Source organism: Petromyzon marinus, chromosome 21, assembly GCF_048934315.1.
Source record: "Petromyzon marinus isolate PM22_M1 ecotype Great Lakes invasive population chromosome 21, UKy_Petmar_22M1.pri1.0, whole genome shotgun sequence".
In the NCBI taxonomy this organism is placed as follows: Eukaryota; Metazoa; Chordata; class Hyperoartia; order Petromyzontiformes; family Petromyzontidae; genus Petromyzon; species Petromyzon marinus.
The window spans coordinates 2,964,778-2,989,748 of NC_133687.1; the positions used below are offsets into that span (position 1 = coordinate 2,964,778).

A 24,971-nucleotide genomic window follows, 5' to 3' on the forward strand; every position below is an offset into this window, starting at 1 on the left:
GCTCGGATGGGAAACCAATCGTGCAAGCAGGAAATAGCGCTGATCGCTAACAGCACTTGCCCCAACAGTCCGTATAAGGCTATGCGGGGGGTCTTTGCCTTTGATACCAATTGAGTGAGCTCATAGTTATCTGGTGATTGCTGCTGCGTTGGCAGTGGTCCACAATGACAAACAACAACGACTATGAGCGTCTACGGGTCTCTGTGTGAGTCTATGGGTCTTTGTGTGAGTATATAGATCTCTGTGTGAGTCTATGGGTCTCTATGTGAGTCTATGGTGTATCACCACCACCACAATCATCACCACAACCATTACCACCATCACTATCATCCCATCACAAAATCAGCATTACCATCACCATCATGACCACTGACTCATTCCACTTAGACAACCCTGCTATAATCACGATTGGGCAACCACAAACCCGCCTTTGAATCATCAAGCTGCTGAGCGGTTCTGCGTGGCTTATATATCGATGATGTATCACCATTATCACCACCACCACAATCATCACGTCACAAAACCATTATAACCATCACCACCATCATCATTATTATCATTGACCCACTCCACTTAAACATCCCAACTAATTGCCACGTCTTGTTTACGTGGCAAACCTCACTAATTGTCTGTGTCGGGTGGTGGCGGGTTTAACGACACGATATAACCCCAACACAAATCTGCATTATTAATATTGGTCGCGAAAGCCTACGCGTTTAAACCCTGCTATAATTACGGTTGGACGGCCACGAACCCGGATTCGAACCCAGGTGCTGCAGGATTATCCTAGTAGCAAAAATATCTACTAATGCTACGGGTCCCACACTTTTAAAGGACCTGCGCTAAATGGTTTCAAGCTATCTATTCTGGTCTAGTAATTCTGCACTTGCTCTAGTTCTACAGCACTATACCGCCTTCAACGTCTATGAACGACCGGGTGTTTGAGGTTAGCGATTCGTCGTATTATCTGGCCGTGTAGCAAATAAAAAAAAAAGCTACAATCACTTTACCATGCAACGTTAAACATTTGTGTTTTCATGTCTACGTGTGTTTTTTTAGGGCCTTTTTAGAACATATGCTACAGGCCCCGCACGAGCTTTATCCGGCACATGCCCCCCTCCACCCCCCGCTGTCCTCCAAAGTCTGAGTAGTCATCCACTCGGCTGTCCGCGTGGCTTTACCTCGCCGTGTAAGTCTCTGCCGTAGGAGTGACACGCGAGTGACGTGGGCCTTCTGGCCAGCGAGATATAAGAATAACAATAATAACAGGGGAACGACGCTGGAAAAAACCTCACGGCGAGGAGGAGGAGCGCACGCGCGCTGACGCGCGGGAACAACCCCAGGTCGGAATGTTGAGTCGAGCTTTGTGAAATTGAGAGACGGGGAGGGGAGGGAGGGAGGTACACACACACACACGGAGAGATAAGAGATGCTCGGGGAGATTACGCGCAGGGGCTACGCACTGAGAGACACACGGGGAACGAGTGATACGCAAGAGACGGACGTACATAAAGACGCACGCACAGACGTACAAACAGGGCGAGACGCAACGAGGCGTACGACACGCAGACACACACGGAGCGACACGGACGCACGGCGGGCGAGACGCGGTCGACACGGACGCGCGCGCAGACGTCTCAACGAGACGCGGCGACTAGCACGTACGGTGCGAAAGAAGCTCAGCGTGAAATAGGCGCGCATACGCCGACAGACGGGCACGCACGAACGCGCAACAGGCCACCGTGCATTCCCGCACGTCGCGAGAGTCATCATCCGTGACATCTGATCCGCCGCTGCTGCTGCTGCTGATGATGATGATCATGGTGATGCCGACGATGATGAGAACGATGCATCTGCTGCTGCTGCTGCTGCTGAGTATCCCCGCCTCGCTGGCGGCCGAGGACGGCAACCCAGCGCAGTTCGGCCAGTTCCAGGACGCGGGCTACGCCGACGACCGCCACCCGGCGTTGTTCTTCGGCGCGCGGGACGTGGCCGGGCTGCGGGCCTCGGCGGGCGCGTCGAGCCACGCGCACATCGCGAGCCGCCTGCGGGAGGCGGCGCTCACCATGATGGAGCGGAGAGACGACCACCTCCCGCCCTGGGATCCGCTCGAGTTCGGCGCCGTCTGGAACGAGATCTACGGCAACAACCTTGCAGCCGTGGCCTTCTACAGCTTCCTGTACCCGGAGGACGCCGGAGCCAGAGACTTCACCATCGAGTACATGGACAGAATGGCAGCGCAGCCCAGTTGGTGAGTTGGTGGTGGTGGGTGGTGAGTGGTGGTGGGTGGTGAGTTGGTGGTGGGTGGTGAGTGGTGAGTTGGTGGTGGTGGTGGTGGGTGGTGGTGGTCGGTGGTGAGTTGGTGGTGGTGGGTGGTGGTGGTGAGTGGTGGTGGTGCTGGTGGTGGGTGGTGCTGGTGGTGGTGGTGAGTTGGTGGTGGGTGGTGAGTTGTGGGTTGGTGGTGAGTTGGTGGCGGTGGTGGGTGGTGAGTTGTTGGTTGGTGCTGAGTTGGTGGTGGTGGGTGGTGAGTTGGTGGTGGGTGGTGAGTTCGTGGTGGTGGTGGGTGGTGAGTTGTGGGTTGGTGGTGAGTTGGTGGCGGTGGTGGGTGGTGAGTTGTTGGTTGGTGCTGAGTTGGTGGTGGTGGGTGGTGAGTTGGTGGTGGGTGGTGAGTTGGTGGTGGTGGTGGTGGGTGGTGAGTTGTGGGTTGGTGGTGAGTTGGTGGCGGTGGTGGGTGGTGAGTTGTTGGTTGGTGCTGAGTTGGTGGTGGTGGGTGGTGAGTTGGTGGTGGGTGGTGGTGGGTGGTGGTCGGTGGTGGTGGTGGGTGGTGGTGGGTGGTGAGTTGGTGGTGGCTGGTGAGTTGGTGGTGGTGGGTGGTGGTGGTGGGTGGTGGTGGTGGGTGGTGGTCGGTGGTGGTGGTGGGTGGTGGTGGGTGGTGAGTTGGTGGTGGTGGTGGGTGGTGGTGGTGGTGGTGGGTGGTGGTGGCTGGTGAGTTTGTGGTGGTGGTGGGTGGTGAGTTGATGGTGGGTGGTGAGTTGGTGGTGGCTGGTGAGTTGGTGGTGGTGGGTGGTGGGTGGTGAGTTGGTGGTGGGTGGTGGTGGGTGGTGAGTTGGTGGTGGCTGGTGAGTTGGTGGTGGTGGGTGGTGGTGGTGGGTGGTGAGTTGGTGGTGGGTGGTGAGTTGGTGGTGGGTGGTGAGTTGGTGGTGGTGGGTGGTGAGTTGTCGGTGGCTGGTGAGTTGGTGGTGGTGGGTGGTGGTGGTGGTGGGTGGTGAGTTGGTGGTGGGTGGTGAGTTGGTGGTGGTGGGTGGTGGTGGTGGGTGGTGAGTTGGTGGTGGCTGGTGAGTTTGTGGTGGTGGGTAGTGGTGGTGGGTGGTGAGTTGGGGGTGTCTGGTGAGTTGGTGGTGGTGGGTGGTGGTGGGTGGTGAGTTGGTGGTGGTGGGTGGTGGTGGTGGGTGGTGAGTTGGTGGTGGGTGGTGAGTTGGTGGTGGTGGGTGGTGGTGGTGGGTGGTGAGTTGGTGGTGGTGGGTGGTGAGTTGGTGGTGGTGAGTGGTGAGTTGGTGGTGAGTGGTGAGTTGGTGGTGGTGGGTGGTGAGTTGGTGGTGGTGGTGAGTGGTGAGTTGGTGGTGGTGGTGGGTGGTGAGTTGGTGGTGGTGAGTGGTGAGTTGGTGGTGAGTGGTGAGTTGTTGTTGGTGGTGGATTTGCTTCTGTTATTCTCGCCATCGTCCGGCTCCCGACGTTGGAACGCCACTCGCCGGGGACCTCAACGTCACGTTGAGGTTGGCCGAGCCAGGAGACAATCGCGTCTGGAGCAGTAGCGGAGTGCGTCCCTGCTCCGGATCACCGCAGTGGCACGCGCCTGGAGAGTTTTTAATTTTACATTCGTGCATCAGGTATCCGCATCTGCGCTGCCATGGCTTGTGCCTGGAGACCTGGTTTAGGGTGTGGACCGTGAGCTTCGTGCGAGATCAAACCCAGGGGTCTTCTGCGTTGTGGGTGGGGGGGGTTGCAACAAGATGTGGTGGTGGTGGTGACCGTGGTGGTGGTGATTCCCATTAGTCTGTTGAGGAGCGTTAGTGCAGCGGGTAGCGCTACGCTGCGCCTTGAACCACGGCGACACGAGTTTGATTCCGGCTCACGGCCAACACCAGTGACGATTGTTTGAACCTCCTCCTCTAGGTCGACTCAGCCTCAAATCAGTAGTTGGTGTAGTGTGTAAACATTGGCGCTAGGTGCTCGCGAACAGCACTTGCCCCAACAGTCTGTTCAAGGCTGTACGGGGGATCTTCGTCTTCGCCGTGTGTCTAAGTGGGGGTGTGAATGTGTGAATGAGTGGGAGAGCGAGATGTTGGGTGAGTGTGTACCTGATTGTGTAGGATATACGCGGTGTCTTTGATGGCCGTCGTGGGCTCCGGCTTGTTGATATTGTTGTTGTTCTTGTTGTTGTTATTGTTGTTATTGGTGTTGTTATTGTTGTTCTTATTGTTGTTGTTGTTATTGTTGTTGTTCTTGTTGTTGTTATTGTTGTTATTGTTGTTATTGTTGTTGTTCTTGTTGTTGTTATTGTTGTTGTTATTGTTGTTATTGTTATTGTTGTTATTGTTGTTATTGTTGTTATTGTTATTATTGTTATTGGTGTTGTTGTTTTCATTGGTATTGTTGTTATTGTTGTTATTGTTATTGTTGTTATTGTTGTTATTGTTGTTGTTACTATTGTTGTTTTTGTTGTTATTATTATTGTTATTATTGTTATTGTTTTCATTGTTGTTATTCTTGTTATTGTTGTTATTGCTGTTATTGTTATTGTTGTTATTGCTGTTATTGTTATTGTTGTTATTGCTGTTATTGTTGTTGTTATTGTTGTTATTGTTGTTGTTCTTGTTGTTATTGTTATTGCTGTTATTGTTGTTATTGTTGTTATTGTTATTGCTGTTGTTATTGTTATTGTTGTTATTGTTGTTATTGTTGTTGTTATTGTTGTTATTGTTGTTATTGTTGTTATTGTTGTTATTGTTGTCATTTTTTATTGTTGTTGATGTTATTGTTTTTGTTATTGTTGTTATTGTTGTTATTGTTGTTATTGTTATTGTTGTTGTTCTTGTTGTTATTATTTTTGTTGTTGTTATTGTTATTGTTGTTATTATTTTTGTTATTGTTGTTGTTTCTGTTTTTATTGTTGTTATTTTTGTTGTTGTTATTGTTGTTGTTATTGTTGTTATTGTTGTTGTTTTTGTTGTTATTGTTGTTATTGTTTTGTTATTGTTGTTGTTATTGTTGTTGTTATTGTTGTTATTGTTGTTGTTTTTGTTGTTATTGTTGTTATTGTTGTTGTTATTGTTGTTATTATTGTTATTGTTGTTATTGTTGTCATTGTTGTTGTTATTGTTGTCATTATTGTTGTTTTTGTTGTTTCTGTTGTTATTGTTGTTATTGTTGTTATTGTTGTTATTGTTTTTGTTATTGTTGTTGTTTCTGTTTTTATTGTTGTTATTTTTGTTGTTGTTATTGTTGTAGTTATTGTTGTTATTGTTGTTGTTTTTGTTGTTATTGTTGTTATTGTTTTGTTATTGTTGTTATTGTTGTTGTTGTTATTGTTGTTATTGTTGTTGTTTTTGTTGTTATTGTTGTTATTGTTTTGTTATTGTTGTTATTGTTGTTATTGTTGTTATTGTTGTTGTTATTGTTGTTATTATTGTTATTGTTGTTATTGTTGTCATTGTTGTTATTGTTGTTATTGTTGTCATTATTGTTGTTTTTGTTGTTTCTGTTGTTATTGTTCTTATTGTTGTTATTGTTGTTTTATTGTTGTTATTGTTGTTATTGTTGTTGTTTTTGTTATTGTTCTTATTGTTGTTATTGTTGTTGTTATTTTTGTTATTGTTGTTATTGTTGTTATTGTTGCTTGGCTATTGCGGAGGTGTCACACGGATGTCTCGGAGGTTGTCGAGACGCCGACCGTCTGGGAACCAATGTGGGTCGGCTCTGAGACGCCGCAACAAGACATAAACACGAACAAAGAAACATCTTAAAGTGACTACCACGCGCAACAGAAAAATCCTGGGGGGGAAAAAAACCCAGCAAAAGTCTTCCAGTAAAAAAACACCGCATTTCAACGCCGTGCGCAAATAATCCGAGTGGGATGCAAGTGAAACAATAACAACCATAAGACAATGTAGATTAAACTTATCAGGCCAACTCTGTGCCGCTACAAACAAACATGGCCAGACCGAATCCTTTCGATTTAAAGCTTTCGTGACTGCAAGGATTCATCTTCTTTGGTTCTTTCGGTAAAGTCACCACCACGTAGAATGAGAATAAAATAATAAATTAATGAAATAAAATAACACAATAAAATCCTCGCGACGTTTCGGCCACAACATAAGTGGCCTTCTTCAGGTGAAAGGAGCAGACCTGTTGGGACGACAGAGCTTCAATGAACGTTGTTAAGATGTTTGATATATAAACCCCTTTTGTCAAGGTGCCTCACTTCTCTAAACCAGCTTAAAAGACGCTACGAATCTTAACAACGTTCATTGTAGCTCTGTCGTCCCGATAGATCTTTACCTTTCACCTGAAGAAGGCCACTTGCGTTGTGGCCGAAACGTCGTGAGGATTTTATTGTGTTATTTTATTTCATCAATTTATCATTTTATTCTCATTCTACTTGGTGACTTTACCGAAAGTATCAAAGAAGACCAAATCCTGTTTAAAATCACCAAAATAAAGCCACAAAAACAGTGTACCAGTGATCACAGGAACAGTGATTCAGACAGCGAGGGAGAGAGATGACGGTTCTCTGTTTTGGGAAGTGTGACACCGCGCAGTGCTCCTAGACGCGGTTATGAGATGTTATCTCCCTCGCCTGCTATGCAGGAAATCGCGTGTATGTTGAACTTCTTTTGCACCTACGTTGCCAAGTGACAAGGCCGCCGGTTCGATCCCGACCCCAGGCAACGCCTGCTGTTTATTTGGAGTCTGCGTGTGTGTGTCTCTCTCTCTCTCTCTCCCCGTGGTCGCGTTTAAAGTTTGGTATTTAGAGGGTTTGGCGTTTAAGGGGTCGGCGTTTAAGGGGTCGGCGTTTAGGGGGTCGGCGTCTAAGGGGTCGGCGTTTAAGGTTGGTTTTAAAGATTTTGGCCTTTGAGACGGCAAGGGGGCATCTCAAGGGCTGAGGAATGAGTGGGTGGAACAGGGGGGGGGGGGGGGGCCCGCGTGTTGCCGCTCCGCGCGTAGCCACCGGTGCTGGCTGGAGGTGCGGGGGAAGGACAGCGAGAATCGGCCGTCACGCCTCAGGGTCTGGGTTCGAATGCGTTCGGGACGGCTCTGGGCGGCCCAAGCTGGGATTGAGTTTGGTTGCTCCACGCGTGGAGGAGGTTTGCTGGGCTCAGCCCCGTCCGCCGGTGGCTTCGCAGCTTGACGGAGAGGTACACAGGGTCGCGGGGAAAGGGGCCGTCCATAAATGACGTCACGCACCTTGGGGGGGGGGGAGGGGGTGGGGTCAGACATTTGTGATGATGTGTGACGAGGGGGCGGGGGGTTGAGAGATGTGACGTCACGTCAAAATGCGCAACTTTGAATAAATATAGGCAACACGTTCTACTTAATTAAGTAGACTTTTTTTTATACATGTTTTCTCCTACAACATCAGAGTGCAGCGTCACATTAAATACGCGCTACAATGACAATAGTTTAAAGCGATTTGAAGCATGTTTTATTGTTTTTTTGGGGGGGGGCAGAGGTTTGTGACGTCATATTTGATGGCGGGTCTGACTTTTTGTGACGTGCAAAATCGCTTGACGTCATTTATGGATGGCCCCGAAGCGCATCGATTTTCGTAGAGACACGTCGAATGCACATCGAAACCCATAGGCTTGGATGGAGACCCCATAGACTCACGTGGGCTGAGTTGTGACGAAACCGGATTCTCGAGGGCAGTGAGTCTATGGGTCTCTGTGTGAGTCTATGGGTCTCTGTGTGAGTCTATGGGTCTCTGTGTGAGTCTATGGGTATCTGTGTGAGTCTATGGGTCTCTGTGTGAGTCTATGGGTCTCTGTGTGAGTCTATGGGTCTCTGTGTGAGTCTATGGTAACTCAAGTGCAGTGAGGCGATGGGTCTCTGTGTGAGTGTAGGATTCACTAGCGTCGTAAGCCCATTGGTCTCTGTGCGCGCTGATGGGTCTCTGTGTGAGTCTATGGGTCTCTGTGTGAGTCTATGGGCCTCTATGTGAGTCTATGGGCCTCTATGTGAGTCTATGGGCCTCTGTGTGAATCTATGGGTCTCTGTGTGAGTCTATGGGCCTCTGTGTGAGTCTATGGGTCTCTGTGTTAGTCTATGGGCCTCTGTGTGAGTCTATGGGCCTCTGTGTGAGTCTATGGGTTTCTGTGTGAGTCTATGGGCCTCTGTGTGAGTCTATGGGTCTCTGTGTGAGTCTATGGGTCTCTGCGTGAGTTGATGGTTCTCCATGTCAGTCTATGGGTCTCTGTGTGAGTCTATAGGCCTCTGTGTGAGTCTATGGGTCTCTGTGTGCGTCTATGGGTCTCTGTGTGAGTCTATGGTAACTCAAGTGCAGTGAGGCGATGGGTCTCTGTGTGAGTGTAGGATTCTCTAGCGTCATAAGCCCATTGGTCTCTGTGCGAGCTGATGGGTCTCTGTGTGAGTCTATGGGCCTCTGCGTGAGTCTATGGGTCTCTGTGTGAGTCCATGGTTCTCTATGTGAGTCTATGGGTTTCTGTGTGAGTCTATGGGTCTCTGTGTGAGTCTATGGGCCTCTGTGTGAGTCTATGGGTCTCTGTGTTAGTCTATGGGCCTCTGTGTGAGTCTATGGGCCTCTGTGTGAGTCTATGGGTTTCTGTGTGAGTCTATGGGCCTCTGTGTGAGTCTATGGGTCTCTGTGTGAGTCTATGGGTCTCTGCGTGAGTTGATGGTTCTCCATGTCAGTCTATGGGTCTCTGTGTGAGTCTATAGGCCTCTGTGTGAGTCTATGGGTCTCTGTGTGCGTCTATGGGTCTCTGTGTGAGTCTATGGTAACTCAAGTGCATTGAGGCGATGGGTCTCTGTGTGAGTGTAGGATTCTCTAGCGTCATAAGCCCATTGGTCTCTGTGCGAGCTGATGGGTCTCTGTGTGAGTCTATGGGCCTCTGCGTGAGTCTATGGGTCTCTGTGTGAGTCCATGGTTCTCTATGTGAGTCTATGGGTTTCTGTGTGAGTCTATGGGTCTCTGTGTGAGTCTATGGATCACTGTGTGAGTCGATGGATCTCTGTGTGATTCTATGGGTCTCTGTGTGAGTCTATGGATCTCTGTGTGAGTCTATGGGTCTCCGTGTGAGTCGATGGTTCTCTATGTGAGTCTATGGATCTCTGTGTGAGTCTATGGGCCTCTGTGTGAGTCTATGGATCTCTGTGTGAGTCTATGGATCTCTGTGTGAGTCTATGGGCCTCTGCGTGAGTCTATGGGTCTCTGTGTGAGTCCATGGTTCTCTATGTGAGTCTATGGGTTTCTGTGTGAGTCTATGGGTCTCTGTGTGAGTCTATGGATCACTGTGTGAGTCGATGGATCTCTGTGTGATTCTATGGGTCTCTGTGTGAGTCTATGGATCTCTGTGTGAGTCTATGGGTATCCGTGTGAGTCGATGGTTCTCTATGTGAGTCTATGGATCTCTGTGTGAGTCTATGGGCCTCTGTGTGAGTCTATGGATCTCTGTGTGAGTCTATGGATCTCTGTGTGAGTCTATGGGCCTCTGTGTGCGTCTATGGGTCTCTGTGTGAGTCTATGGGTCTCTGTGTGAGTCGATGGTTCTCTATGTGAGTCTATGGGTCTCTGTGTGGGTCTATGGGCCTCTATGTGAGTCCATGGGTCTCTGTGTGAGTCGATGGTTCTCTATGTGAGTCTATGGGTCTCTGTGTGAGTCTATGGGTCTCTGTGTGAGTCTATGGGCCTCTGTGTGAGTCTATGGGTCTCTGTGTGAGTCGATGGTTCTCTATGTGAGTCTATGGGTCTCTGTGTGAGTCTATGGGCCTCTGTGTGAGTCTATGGATCTCTGTGTGAGTCGATGGTTCTCTGTGTGAGTCTATGGGTTTATGTGTGAGTCTATGGGCCTCTGTGTGAGTCTATGGATCTCTGTGTGAGTCTATGGGCCTCTGTGTGAGTCTATGGGTTTCTATGTGAGTCTATGGGTCTCTGTGTGAGTCTATGGATCTCTGTGTGAGTCGATGGTTCTCTGCGTGCGTCTATGGGTCTCTGTGTGAGTCTATGGGCCTCTCTGTGAGTCGATGGTTCACTATGTGAGTCTATGGGTCTCTGTGTGGGTCCATGGGCCTCTGTGTTAGTCTATGGGTCTTTGTGTGAGTCGATGGTTCTCTATGTGAGTCTATGGGTCTCTGTATGAGTCTATGGGTCTCTGTGTGAGTCTATGGGTCTCTGTGTGAGTCTATGGGTCTCTGTCTGAGTCTATGGGTCTCTCTGTGAGTCTATGGGTCTCTGTGTGAGTCTATGGGTCTCTGTGTGAGTCTATGGGTCTCTGTGTGAGTCTATGGGTATCTGTGTGAGTCTATGGGTCTCTGTGTGAGTCTATGGGTCTCTGTGTGAGTCTATGGGTCTCTGTGTGAGTCTATGGTAACTCAAGTGCAGTGAGGCGATGGGTCTCTGTGTGAGTGTAGGATTCACTAGCGTCGTAAGCCCATTGGTCTCTGTGCGCGCTGATGGGTCTCTGTGTGAGTCTATGGGTCTCTGTGTGAGTCTATGGGCCTCTATGTGAGTCTATGGGCCTCTATGTGAGTCTATGGGCCTCTGTGTGAATCTATGGGTCTCTGTGTGAGTCTATGGGCCTCTGTGTGAGTCTATGGGTCTCTGTGTTAGTCTATGGGCCTCTGTGTGAGTCTATGGGCCTCTGTGTGAGTCTATGGGTTTCTGTGTGAGTCTATGGGCCTCTGTGTGAGTCTATGGGTCTCTGTGTGAGTCTATGGGTCTCTGCGTGAGTTGATGGTTCTCCATGTCAGTCTATGGGTCTCTGTGTGAGTCTATAGGCCTCTGTGTGAGTCTATGGGTCTCTGTGTGCGTCTATGGGTCTCTGTGTGAGTCTATGGTAACTCAAGTGCAGTGAGGCGATGGGTCTCTGTGTGAGTGTAGGATTCTCTAGCGTCATAAGCCCATTGGTCTCTGTGCGAGCTGATGGGTCTCTGTGTGAGTCTATGGGCCTCTGCGTGAGTCTATGGGTCTCTGTGTGAGTCCATGGTTCTCTATGTGAGTCTATGGGTTTCTGTGTGAGTCTATGGGTCTCTGTGTGAGTCTATGGATCACTGTGTGTGTCGATGGATCTCTGTGTGAGTCTATGGGTCTCTGTGTGAGTCTATGGATCTCTGTGTGAGTCTATGGGCCTCTGTGTGAGTCTATGGATCTCTGTGTGAGTCTATGGATCTCTGTGTGAGTCTATGGGCCTCTGTGTACGTCTATGGGTCTCTGTGTGAGTCTATGGGTCTCTGTGTGAGTCGATGGTTCTCTATGTGAGTCTATGGGTCTCTGTGTGGGTCTATGGGCCTCTATGTGAGTCTATGGGTCTCTGTGTGAGTCGATGGTTCTCTATGTGAGTCTATGGGCCTCTGTGTGAGTCTATGGGTCTCTGTGTGAGTCGATGGTTCTCTATGTGAGTCTATGGGTCTCTGTGTGAGTCTATGGGCCTCTGTGTGAGTCTATGGATCTCTGTGTGAGTCGATGGTTCTCTGTGTGAGTCTATGGGTTTATGTGTGAGTCTATGCGCCTCTGTGTGAGTCTATGGATCTCTGTGTGAGTCTATGGGCCTCTGTGTGAGTCTATGGGTTTCTATGTGAGTCTATGGGTCTCTGTGTGAGTCTATGGGCCTCTGTGTGAGTCTATGGGTCTCTGTGTGAGTCTATGGGTCTCTGCGTGAGTTGATGGTTCTCCATGTCAGTCTATGGGTCTCTATGTGAGTCTATGGGTCTCTGTGTGGGTCCATGGGCCTCTGTGTTAGTCTATGGGTCTTTGTGTGAGTCGATGGTTCTCTATGTGAGTCTATGGGTCTCTGTGTGAGTCTATGGGTCTCTGTGTGACTCTATGGGCCTCTGTGTGAGTCTATGGGTCTCTGTGTGTGTCGATGGTTCTCTATGTGAGTCTATGGGTCTCTGTGTGAGTCTATGGTTCTCTGTGTGAGTCTATGGGTTTCTGTGTGAGTCTATGGGCCTCTGTGTGAGTCTATGGATCTTTGTGTGAGTCTATGGATATCTGTGTGAGTCGATGGTTCTCTGTGTGAGTCTATGGATCTCTGTATGAGTCTCTGTATCTCTGTGTGAGTCTATGGTTCTCAGCCCAGTCACCAATGACTGCCCACAATAAAACCTGTGACCACGTTCAACTTGGTTCGGCGCTGAATTTGGTTACATTTCACCTCTGATAATTATAAATAAAACTCAGAGATGTGGTTGTGAATTGGACATCACTCCCTCGCCACCCTCCCAAGGTGATGGTCGGCCAGCACCACGCCCAGCCGCCTTTGTCACCCCAGTTGCGATGTTTACACGTCGCACCAGGTACTCATTTGAGCAGAGGTGGGGCCGTCAGGGCCAGCAAGGCCTTCTCTGCTGGCCTAGAGATTGTCAGAATCAGAAAGTTGTATTTTTATAATTTAATATTTTTTTCAATGAATGCTATATGCATTTTACAAAGTTCGTTCCCATCAGTCTATTAAGGTCATTTCATTGCTACTCTCTCCCTCAGTTGCGCTGTCTCCGCCTCTCTGGGTGAAAAATCTACCCCGAGGCCTTCAGAATGTCGAGTGAATCTCCTCTGCTGTTGAAGCAAATAGGGACGATGTTGTTGATTGTCATATTCTTTAACCAATCAGATGTCGAGTTTGCCACGGTGGGCGTGTTCTTTGACACACCGGAGCCTTCTAGCTGGCCTAGACGCCTACGTCAGCATTTTTCGTGTGGCGTGATCAGAGGGCCAGTTAGCTAACTGAAGTAAACTCGCTAGCATGTAACGTAGCATCATCTAAGATTTTTTTTACTTTCTTTCGTGACGTTTAGATTTTTAGATGTCGTGCTTTAGATTTTTAGTTTTTTTGGGGGGAAGCCTGTTGAATCCTGATTGTGTTATGAGACCTCCTTTGCCAGTAACAAGATATAGTAATAGGTTTTACCCTTTTAACTGGCACAAAAACTGACACCTTTATTCAAGGCATCATGTCTCGGGTGTGGACACATTAAATTCAAGGACAGTGCATATTATTATCAGAGTTGTCTTTTTTGTTTGCATTTTGCCTGCTTGTGTTGTGGTTATTGCAAACATGATGCCTTGAATAAAGGTGTCAGTTTTTGTGCCAGTTAAAAGGGTAAAACCTATTCCTATAACCTGATTGTGTTATTTGTGTTTTAAGGCATTTTTGCTTGCTTGGTGGTCGTATGAGTAAATGTGCCTGGTTGCTGTGAGTTTGTTCTTGTTGTTTTGGTAATGACATCGATTTGGGCTATGCGATGTCTATTTGTGATGCAGCATCCTGCCGTACTGCGTAAAAGTGGTACATCCTTGATGGTTTCAGTCACCATGTATTCACGTCTCTGCAATGAGTGTATTGTAACTCTCGTAGGTGTTGAGCCTCGTGTAAAATAACTTCATTCCACTGTCACTGTGAATGCGGGGTGGTTACGTCGAATGGCAACAGCCTGTAACACTAGTGTCACGGTGAGGTTATTCGAAGGTGGTTTAATTGCGGGAGGATAGCGCTGAAGGCCTTGGTGTAAAATACACGGCGCACCACCGCATTTGAGGCTGAGTTGACCTGGGCGAGGCACAGAAACCATTTCAGATACTCGTCACTGATGTTGGCCGTGAGCGGGAATCGAACTCGGGTCGCGCGGGTTCATAGGGCAGTGTAGCGCTGACCACTACACCACCGCTCCCCATCCGTGTAATGACACGCCACCCCTCCCTTACACACACAACCCGCATTGACCAGCGTGGTGAAGTATGGCCATGTGAGAAACACAAACTAACCCTCGCGCTACTGCTGCCCACATTCACACACACCCAGGAAGCCGCTGGGAGCTCTGCACTTTTAAAATCTAGATTGTGTTCAGTTTGTTGTCCTCCCTCGCGGCAACTCCGATTCGCACGGTTCGCTCCGCACTGTGTGAAAGAAATCCAGCGTACATGCATCACACGCTTAACTCTTCTTTTCACTCACTCTTGCAAATGAGACCCACTCTGGCTCCCCCCCCGCTCTCTCTCTCTGTCACCTGCGGGTCAGACAAACTCAACCCCCTCGTGTGGCCAACACGCAACTTGACAACAAGAGCAACAACAGCAACAACAGCAGACAACAACAACTTTCGATTTAACATAGCCATTTCCGTGACCAGTCACAAGCTAATCCCTCAGCTATTTGATATGTAAACCTCCTTTGTCAAGGTGCCTCACCTCTCCCAAACAGCTTAAAAGTCGCTACGAATCTTAATAGCGTTCATTGAAGCTCTGTGGATGTGTAGGCCTTTACTTTAACATCTATTTCTATGACAAGTCACAAGCTAATCCCTTAGCTATTTCAATGCTAAATTACTAGTTGCCTCTGTGGATGTGTAGGTTTTGACTTTAACATAGCCATTTCTGTGACCAGTCACAAGCTAATCCCTCAGCTATTTGCACAAGCTAATCCCTTAGTTATTTCAATGCTAAATTACTAGTTGCCTCTGTGGATGTGTAGGTTAGGACTTTAACATAGCCATTTCTGTGACCAGTCACAAGCTAATCCCTCAGCTATTTGATATGTGAACCCACTTTTTCAAGGTGCCTGACCTCTCCCAACCAGCTTAAAAGTCGCTGCGAATCTCAACATCGTTCATTGAAGCTCTGTGGATGTGTAGGCCTTTAGTTTAACATCTATTTCTGTGACCAGTCCAAAGCTAATCCCTTAGCTATTTCAATGCTAAATTACTAGTTGCCTCTGTGGATGTGTAGGTTTTGACTTTAACATAGCCATTCCTGTGACCAGTCACAAGCTAATCCCTTAGCTATTTCAATGCTAAATTACTAGTTGCCTCTGTGGATGTGTAGGTTTTGACTTTAACATAGCCATTTCTGTGACCAGTCACAAGCTAATCCCTCAGCTATTTGCACAAGCTAATCCCTTAGTTATTTCAATGCTAAATTACTAGTTGCCTCTGTGGATGTGTAGGTTAGGACTTTAACATAGCCATTTCTGTGACCAGTCACAAGCTAATCCCTCAGCTATTTGATATGTGAACCCACTTTTTCAAGGTGCCTGACCTCTCCCAACCAGCTTAAAAGTCGCTGCGAATCTTAACATCGTTCATTGAAGCTCTGTCGTCCCGACAGTTCTGTTCCTTTCACCTGAAGACGGCCGCCTGCGCTGTGGCCGAAACGTCGTGAGAATTTTACTGTGTCACTTTATAATTTTATTCTCATTCTACGTGACCTTACCGAAGGAACCAAGGAAACCAAACGCCCCGTCCTAGCTCCGTGACATCCACTTCAGCGGTGGCCGCTTTCACTGCTTCGCCCCCTCCCGCAGGGTGGCGGTTGCTCTGCCGAACCAGCCGGTGCTCGTCGCCTACTCGCTGGCCGCCTTCGCCACCGCGTACGACCTCGCGCACGAGGGGCTGGACCCGGGGAGGCGGTGCAAATACGCCGAGACCATAGCGGCGGCCGCGAGGAATCTTTCTTCATCCGTCAGCGCCGACGCCTGCTGCCTGGGCAGCCGCGACTCTTCGACCCAGGCCGTGGCGATGATGACTGCGGGGCTGGTTCTCTTCCGCGATGGTGCGTCCACGAGCTTGAGATTTTTTTTTTCGTTCCTTTGAATTTTTTGCCGCGCGGTTTTTGGTTTTTTTTTTTGCCGAGCAATGAGCCCAATGGGCCCGCACGCTCCAAGCGGCCGGCCGCGTACAGCACGCCACTCCATGTTGAGGGGGGAGCGGGCGGGCGGGGGTGATGGATGCGAGGTGTTCGTGTTCTTGAACGCGTGCGTGTGTGGCGTGGGGAGTGGTGGCGCAGTGGTTAGCGCATTGCGCTTGCGAATACGGCTCACGGCAACCAGCACCAGTGGCGGCTATAATCGGGACCCGTTCAGGGCATCCCTTAGGTCGACTCAGCCTCAAATGAGTACCTGGTGCGGTGTGTTAAACATCGCCACTGGGGAGACAAAGGCGGCCGGGCGCGGTGTTGGCCACCCACTTCCTCGTGTGCCGTGACGGCCTTCATAGGTGCTGCTCGCTGACAGCACTTGCCCCAACAGCCTGTTGGGGCTACACGGGGGACCTTTGTCTTTGTGCGGTGAACTTCGCTCTCACCGTACGTAGCCAACCGTGCTAATCGGAGGTGCGGGGGTGAAGCTTTCCCCATTCCTCCTCCTCCCCTACCACCCGTTAAAGGAGCGCAGACTCTCCGTCTCCCTCTCTCTCCTCTCTCTCTCTCTCAGGAGTTCACGGCCACGAGGCCCCGGACTGGATAAAGACGGCCGTGAACATCTTGGAGAAGTCCCTGATCATGCTGGGCGAGGTGGCCGACGGGTCGATGGGCGAGGGCGTCGCTGCGGGCACCGCCGAGGGCCGCGCCCTCCTGCAGTTCGTCTTCCTCGCCAAGCGGCACTTCAACGTCAGCCACGGGGACAACGCGTGGCTCCGTGGGCACTTTGACTTCTTCTACAGGAGCCTCCAGCCAGGTGAGAGGAAGGGCCTCGTCCTCGGGGGGGGGGGGGGGGGCGGGGGCGGGGGCGGGGGGGGGGGCGCCGTCGCGTTCGGAGATCCGGCTAAGGGCTTGCGCCGGGAGCGCGCCGGAGGAATTCGTCCGGATTCGGATTGTCCGATGTGCGTGCCCGTGGGACTTCTTTCGTGCCGTGCGTAGCCGACCGCGCTAATGGGGGAAAAGACGACAATGATACAATGTGTTGCATTGTGAACTTCTTTCATACCGTGCGTAGCCAACCGCGCTAATGGGGGAAAAGACGACAATGATACAATGTGTTGCATTGTAAACTTCTTTCGCACCGTGCGTAGCCAACTGCGCTAATGGGGGAAAAGACGACAATGATACAATATGTTGCATTGTGAACTTCTTTCGTGCCGTGCGTAGCCAACTGCGCTAATGGGGGAAAGACGACAATGATACAATATGTTGCATTGTGAACTTCTTTCGTGCCGTGCGTAGCCGACCGCGCTAATGGGGGAAAAGACGACAATGATACAATGTGTTGCATTGTAAACTTCTTTCGCACCGTGCGTAGCCGACCCTGCTAATCGGAGGTGCGGGGATGAAGGACAATAGGCCCAAACCCGAAGATCAACCAAGTTGAGAAGTCCATTGACATAGTGGCTTTAACGATGCAGCAATGTCAGATATCCGTTGAGATTGTGCGGGAGTATTCACGAATGTCGGTGGCCCATTGGATCATAGTGGGGGCATTCGCCGTGGTCAGAGTACCACTGGGACTGTGCCCGAGAATCAGCCTAGGTGATAGCTAGGTCCATTTGCCTGGACTGCAGCAGGACATGGCAATTATTGAGACGTGAGATGTTGCGTGAAGGCGCGTTGAGTTTTGCCGAGGCATTTAACGCTTTGCCGTTCCGAGACGTCTGAAGGTTCAGGGTGGGGGGGGGGGGGGGGGTCCTGGTCACTGCTGAATAACTCGCAATGCGCACGCGGCTCAGCGTTCATTTTAGTTAGAGAGGCGTAGCGCTGCTGTTTTTAAAGACATTGTTGCTCGCCGCAGATAACTGCAGTGACGGGACCACACTCTACAATGGCTGGCGCCGAAATGTGCGGCACGCCCTCACCACGTGGCCTTGTACATCATCGGAATGGAATGGGAAGAGAATCTGATGGCGTACGCGCACGTCATGGGATTGGGAAAGGGCTAAGCAGGGGCCACTGTACACGTGCAAACCCTTATCCATCAACGGATCCTAACGTCCTTGCGTTCATCCGCGTGAATCCGCCTCCACCCACCAAGGTTTCCAAAGGACTATTGGGATTGATGACTCGGAGCTCAACTGGTACTACGGCCCCGAGGCTCACCTGGCCTTCCTGGACACCTACGTCCTGCGCAACGGCAGTGGCAACTGGCTGGCGAGCATGATCAACGCGTTCCGCCCCAAGAATGGCACGGGCGCTCCCACGCGCACCAGGCGATGGAGCACCCTGCACCTGGAGTACATCTGGTGAGTGACAGGGAACACCTGGTGAGTCTGTCTCGCAAGTGAGGGATCACGTCTGGCGAGTGATCACGTCTGGCGAGTGAGTGATCACATCTGGCGAGTGAGTGATCACGTCTGGCGAGTGAGTGATCACGTCTGGAGAGTGATCACATCTGGCGAGTGAGTGATCACGTCTGGCGAGTGAGTGATCACGCCTGGCGAGTGAGTGATCACGTCTGGCGAGTGATCACATCTGGCGAGTGAGTGATCACGTCTGGTGAGTGATCACGTCTGGCGAGTGAGTGATCACGTCTGGCGAGTGAGTGATCACGTTTGGCGAGTGATCACATCTGGCGAGGGAGTGATCACGTCTGGCGAGTGAGTGATCACGTCTGGCGAGTGATCACATCTGGCGTGTGAGTGATCACGTCTGGCGAGTGAGTGATCACACTGGCGAGTGAGTGATCACGTCTGGCGAGTGAGTGATCACGTCTGGCGAGTGAGTGATCACGTCTGGCGAGTGAGTGATCACGTTTGGCGAGTGAGTGATCACGTCTGGCGAGTGAGTGATCACGTCTGGTGAGTGAGTGATCACATCTGGCAAGTGAGTGATCACGACTGGCGAGTGAGTGATCACATCTGGCGAGTGAGTGATCACGACTGGCGGGTGAGGGATCACATCTGGCGAGTGAGTGATCACGTCTGACGAGTGAGTGATCACGCCTGACGAGTGAGTGATCACGTCTGGTGAGTGAGCGATCACGTCTGGCGAGTGAGCGATCACGTCTGGCGAGTGAGTGATCACGTCTGGCGAGTGAGTGATCACATCTGGCGAGTGAGGGATCACGTCTGGCGAGTGAGTGATCACATCTGGCGAGTGAGTGATCACCTCTGGCGAGTGAGGGATCACATCTGGCGAGTGAGTGATCACATCTGGCGAGTGAGTGATCACGTCTGGCGAGTGAGTGATCACCTCTGGCGAGTGAGGGATCACATCTGGCGAGTGAGGGATCACATCTGGCGAGTCAGTGATCACGACTGGCGAGTGAGTGATCACATCTGGCAAGTGAGTGATCACGACTGGCGAGTGAGGGATCACATCTGGCGAGTGAGTGATCACGTCTGGCGAGTGAGTGATCACATCTGGCGAGTGAGTGATCACACTGGCGAGTGAGTGATCATGACTGGCGAGTGAGTAATCACGTCTGGCGAGTGAGTGATCACGTCTGGTGAGTGAGTGATCACATCTGGCGAGTGATTGATCACATCTGGCGACTGAGTGATCACGTCTGGCGAGTGAGTGATCACGACTGGCGAGTGAGTGATCACAATGGCGAGTGAGTGATCACATCTGGCGAGTGCGTGATCACACTGGCGAGTGATCATGACTGGCGAGTGAGTGATCACGTCTGGCGAGTGAGTGATCACATCTGGCGAGTGAGGGATCACGTTGGGCGAGTGAGGGATCACGTCTGGCGAGTGAGTGATCACGTCTGGCGAGTGAGTGATCACGTCTGGCGAGTGAGTGATCACGTCTGGCGAGTGAGTGATCACATCTGGCGAGTGAGTGATCACATCTGGCGAGTGAGTGATCACGTCTGGCGAGTGGGGGATCACGTCTTGCGAGTGAGGGATCACACTGGCGAGTGAGTGATCACACTGGCGAGTGAGTGATCACGGCTGGCGAGTGAGTGATTACGTCTGGCGAGTGAGGGATCACGTTTGGCGAGTGAGTGATCACGACTGGCGAGTGAGTGATCACACTGGCGAGTGAGTGATCACATCTGGCGAGTGAGAGATCACATCAGGCGAGTCAGTGATCACGACTGGCGAGTGAGGGATCACATCTGGCGAGTGAGTGATCACGTCTGGCGAGTGAGGGACCACATCTGGCGAGTGAGTGATCACGTCTGGCGAGTGAGGGATCACGTCTGGCGAGTGAGGGATCACATCTGGCGAGTGAGGGGTCACATCTGGCGAGTGAGTGATCACGTCTGACGAGTGAGTGATCATATCTGGCGAGTGAGTGATCACGTCTGGCGAGTGTGTGATCACGTCTGGCGAGTGAGTGATCACGTCTGACGAGTGAGTGATCACATCTGGCGAGTGAGTGATCACGTCTGGCGAGTGTGTGATCACGTCTGGCGAGTGAGTGATCACATCTGGCGAGTGAGTGATCACGTCTGGCGAGTGAGTGATCACGTCTGACGAGTGAGTGATCACGTCTGACGAGTGAGTGATCACGTCTGGCGAGTGAGTGATCACGTCTGACGAGTGAGTGATCACGTCTGGCGAGTGAGTGATCACGTCTGACGAGTGAGTGATCACACTGATGAGTGCGCGATCACACTGACGAGTGAGTGATCACGTCTGACGAGTGAGTGATCACACTGACGAGTGAGTGATCACACTGACGAGTGAGTGATCACGTCTGGCGAGTGAGTGATCACATCTGGCGAGTGAGTGATCACGTCTGGCGAGTGAGTGATCACACTGACGAGTGAGTGATCACACTGGCGAGTGAGTGATCACGTCTGACGAGTGAGTGATCACACTGACGAGTGAGTGATCACACTGACGAGTGAGTGATCACGTCTGGCGAGTGAGTGATCACATCTGGCGAGTGAGTGATCACGTCTGGCGAGTGAGTGATCACACTGACGAGTGAGTGATCACACTGGCGAGTGAGTGATCACGTCTGACGAGTGAGTGCACTAGCGGGGCGCTCGAGGCGTTGACAGGGACAGGGTCGGCAACTTCGACCCTGTCCTGGGTGGCACCGCGTGTGCGGGGTCACGGGCGTTGGAGCGGCACCCAGAGGCCGGAGATCGATGGCAAAACTTGACGCCGAATGTTGGTGGAGATGGAGGTGGTGGTGGGGTGGTGGTAGGGTGGTGGTGAGGTGGTGGTGGCGTGGTGGTGGGGTGGTGGTGGGGTGGTGGTGGTGGGGTGGTGGTGGGGTGGTAGGGTGGTGGTGGTGGGGTGGTGGTGGTGGTGGTAGGGTGGTGGTGGGGTGGTGGTGGGGTGGTGGTGGTGGTGGTAGTGTGGTGGTGGTAGGGTGGTGGTGGTGGGGTGGTGGTGGTGGGGTGGTGGTGGTGGGGTGGTGGTGGTGGTGGTGGGGTGGTGGTGGGGAGTGGTGGTGGTGGGGAGTGGTGGTGGTGGGGAGTGGTGGTGGTGGGGAGTGGTGGTGGTGGGGAGTGGTGGTGGTGGGGAGTGGCAGTGTAGCATTTGGTGCGCTGTGCTACAAACCCGGCGACCAGGGTTCGATTCCCGCTCACGGCCAACACCGGTGACGATCACCTGAACCGTTCCTGCGCCTCCCCTAGGTTGACTCAGCATCAAAATGGGTGCCTGGTGCGGTGTGTAAACATTGTCACCGGGGGCCGACAAAGGCGGTCGGGCGTGGTGCTGGCCACCCACCACCTCGTGTGCTCGCTAACAGCACTTGCCCCAACAATCTGCTCCAGGCTACACGGTGGATTTTTGTATTTGTTTGGCGGAGGTGGTGATGCCGACTGAGTGTCACCCTTGAAAACTTGACAACCATTGCTCGGGGACTGGCATGAGGAAGAAGGCCACAACGACACCACCAATTTACGTCTCGACACTTTCACGATGTCACTCGATGCACACCGCTACTACGACCAGATTTTGCGTCGCCTCAGCCCCGCGCCGACGTCGCTGACAGCGTCATCATCGTCCTTCCTCCCTCGTGACCCGTCGCCTCTCAGCCTTCCTCCTCCACCTCCTGGCTACCCTGATGAGCGTCGCTTTTGCGATATTCGTCGTCACGCATTTCAGGAACGCATTTTCCGTTCCCCACCGCGCCACGACTAGTTGCGCAACGTGTGAGCTCTACTTGCTCCGTCAGTGTCATCGTTCACGTCAACGAAAGGATCGTTGTATCGTACGATACAAAAGAACCTCAACCCTTTTTCTCGACCTCTTAACACTTTTTTTCGACTTCTTTAACATTTTTTTTCAACCATCGGCATCACCGAGATGCTCACGCCTCCCCCCCCCCCCCACCCCCCAATCTCTTTCCCTTGCGCGCTTCCTTCCCAGGTACGACGCCACCCTGACCCCCACGCCGCCGCCGGACTACGGCACCCCGGCGCTGCACCGCTTCGACAACTGGGGCGTCGTCACCTACGGGAGCCCTCAGCCGGCCGGGCCCAACGCCACCTTCGTCGGCTTCAAGTCGGGCAAGCTCGGCGGCGCGGCCGCCGTCGGCGACACCGTCCGCGGACGGCGCTACCCGGAGTGGGTGGCCGGCGGCCGCACGAAGTTCGGCAACGGGCGCGAGCGCCCCGATCAGAACGCCTTCGTCTTCGCGCCCAACGGCGTGCCCTTCGTCGTGGAGGGCTGCGGCGGCGGGTTCACGTGGCACGGCAACGTGCCGATGTTCCGGGCGGACCCGCCGGCGCCGGCCTCGCGGCCCTGCAAGCCGCCCTGGGTCGGCCAGACGCCGGAGTGGTGCGAACCGGAGGGGCCGCGCTCGCCTTCCGACCCGCGCCGCGACGGCCGCTTGCTGGCCGCCGCGGAGCGGGACGGGACGGTGTTCGTCCGCGGAGACTCGGCGGACGCTTACGAGGCGGGGCTGGGGTTGAGCAGCCTCGTGCGCGACGTCGTGCTGCTGAACCCGCAGCTGGCGCTGGTCGTCGACCACGTCCGACTCGACGCGGGCAGCGCGGTGAGTGGGGCGGCGTCGTTCTTCCACAACCTCGACTGGAGCTTTGAGCAGGAGGAGAAGGGGATTCTGCACGGGGCGAAGATCCCGAGGCCCGACGGAGACTACTCGCTCTACTGGACGGACGATCAGAATCGAAGCCCACGGGCCCTGCTGGTGAGTGGTCTCTTCGCCAATGGCATCGTCACCATCGTAGAGTGCAGGAGCCGGAAGGACCGTTCCGTCGCAAGACGGTAATCGACGGTGGTGGCTTGGGCAGGTCCTTCAGCCAGCAGCGGATCGATACTGATGCCGATGACAGTCACGATCACATGGGCCTAGTTGCGCACAGGCGACCATCAAACATTGCACGCAACAAGTTGCAGGCAAGATCTTGGCAGTTTCAGTTAAATGTTTTAAGTGCCCTGTGAGCTAAGCAGTCTCTGAAGTCGGGGTTCCATCAATAAAAACTGCACACCGTTTCCATGACAGACGTGACAGAGAAACATGAATAGATAATTCGAATGAATTAAAAAAAAAAGCCGATAAGAAATGATGTAATTTTTCAAGCATAAAATGTTGCTTTTAAACGTTTTGAGCTGAATAAGGAATCAACAAAGAGTGCTGAAGATGAGTCGTAAGAGGTGCCCGTGGTAAAACACACCGTTTCCCAAGAAACACGACGTTTAAACATCGACCAGTAGACGATAACTTTGATAAAAAAATTCACCCTTGGCTGTTGGGATTTGTTTTACCGAAGGCCCAAACACAGGTAAGGGATTCTCGCTAAGAAGATGCTTCTCCAGCCGGGGTGATTTCACCTGCGGATGTTTGTGACGAGTCATCCTAACGAGTCATCGTAACGAGTCATCGTAACGAGTCATCGTGACGAGTCATCGTCACGTGTCATCGTAACGAGTCATCGTAACGAGTCATTGTAACGAGTCGTCATCACGAGTCATCATAACGAGTCATCATAACGAGTCATCGCAACGAGTCATCGTAACGAGTCGTCGCAACGAGTCATCATAATGAGTCATCGTGACGAGTCATCGTAACGAGATGCCCACATACACACAAGAGGTTCACTCAACCGAGTTGCTCGCGACCGAGTTGCTCGCGACCCAGCTTGCTCAACGGATCGCTCGGGTGCCGAAGCGACCTCAACGCTCTGCGCGAGGCGTCCCGGCTGACTTCCCCCGCCGACCATCTCGCCCGCACCAGGTGGACGAGCCATGCCAGCCGGGGTTCCAGATCAAGGGCACCCACTACGTCCAGATCGAGTTCGGCGTCCGCAAGCCGCTCACCCGCCTGGCCTATGTCTTCCTGGGGCCGGCCATGGCCCTCGACGGCCTGGTGATGGTGCCCAGGGAGGAGAGCGTGGACGTGGTGGTGCAGGTGAACGGTCAGACCTACACGGTGTTGCTCAACTCGCAGCTGCTGGTGGAGAGCGCCAACGCCTCCTACTGCGAGGTGACCCACAGCTCGGGGGATGCGAAGAAGACGTTCCGGGCGACGGGCAGCGCCACTGCGGGGAATGCGTCCTCCCCCGGCTACAAGGGCGACCACGTGCAGAGACTCGCAGAGAGCCTTCAGCTCCTGGACGTGGTCTTCGGCAAGGTCGCTGAAGGTGAGCGACCCCTTTGGCGAAGTGAGGGTTGCTCACAACGTGATGATGATGATGTTGTTGTTGTTGATGATGCTCGAGGGGGGAGATCCTCCGAACGGAGGTTGGCGAAGGTGTGGAGGTCCATCGGCGTGAATTCCGATGTCGGGCTCGGTGTGCTTGTAGCGATGTGATAGTCTTCACGGTGAGGTTGGGCTTTGCTCTCGTCAATCAAATTCTCTCTCTCTCCTCCTAAATCTCCATACCAATGCTTCTCGTTTTAAAACCTTCTTCATCCCCTGCTCCTCGTCATCATCCACAATCGTCCTCCTCATCCTCCTAACTCTGTCATTGCTCATCCTGCACCGCCTCCAAATCGTCTTCCTCATTTTGCAATTAATTCTCAACCTCCTCAACTTCCTCCAATTCCTCATGAACCGTCTCCATTACCGCCACCGCCGCCACCACCACCTCCTCCTCGTCGCTGTTCCCCTCCTCGCCCTCTAAACTCTCTATCTCTCTCTGTCTGTGGCGTGCCAGCGAGTG

General features: G+C 52.1%; 1 protein-coding gene across 1 annotated transcript in view; it reads left to right on the forward strand.

The window, feature by feature from the left end:
• Nucleotide 1: 1 nt before the first annotated feature.
• The window catches only part of LOC116944483 (dermatan-sulfate epimerase-like), a 30,949-nt gene continuing 5,979 nt past the window's right edge, over nucleotides 2–24,971 (forward strand). The window contains exons 1-6 of the mRNA XM_076068635.1: nucleotides 2–2,251; nucleotides 15,531–15,778; nucleotides 16,437–16,679; nucleotides 17,967–18,174; nucleotides 22,216–22,996; nucleotides 24,044–24,599. Of these exons, the coding sequence (XP_075924750.1) occupies nucleotides 1,809–2,251; nucleotides 15,531–15,778; nucleotides 16,437–16,679; nucleotides 17,967–18,174; nucleotides 22,216–22,996; nucleotides 24,044–24,599 (2,479 nt within the window). The 5' untranslated portion in view covers nucleotides 2–1,808. The remainder of the gene's footprint in view (nucleotides 2,252–15,530; nucleotides 15,779–16,436; nucleotides 16,680–17,966; nucleotides 18,175–22,215; nucleotides 22,997–24,043; nucleotides 24,600–24,971) is intronic.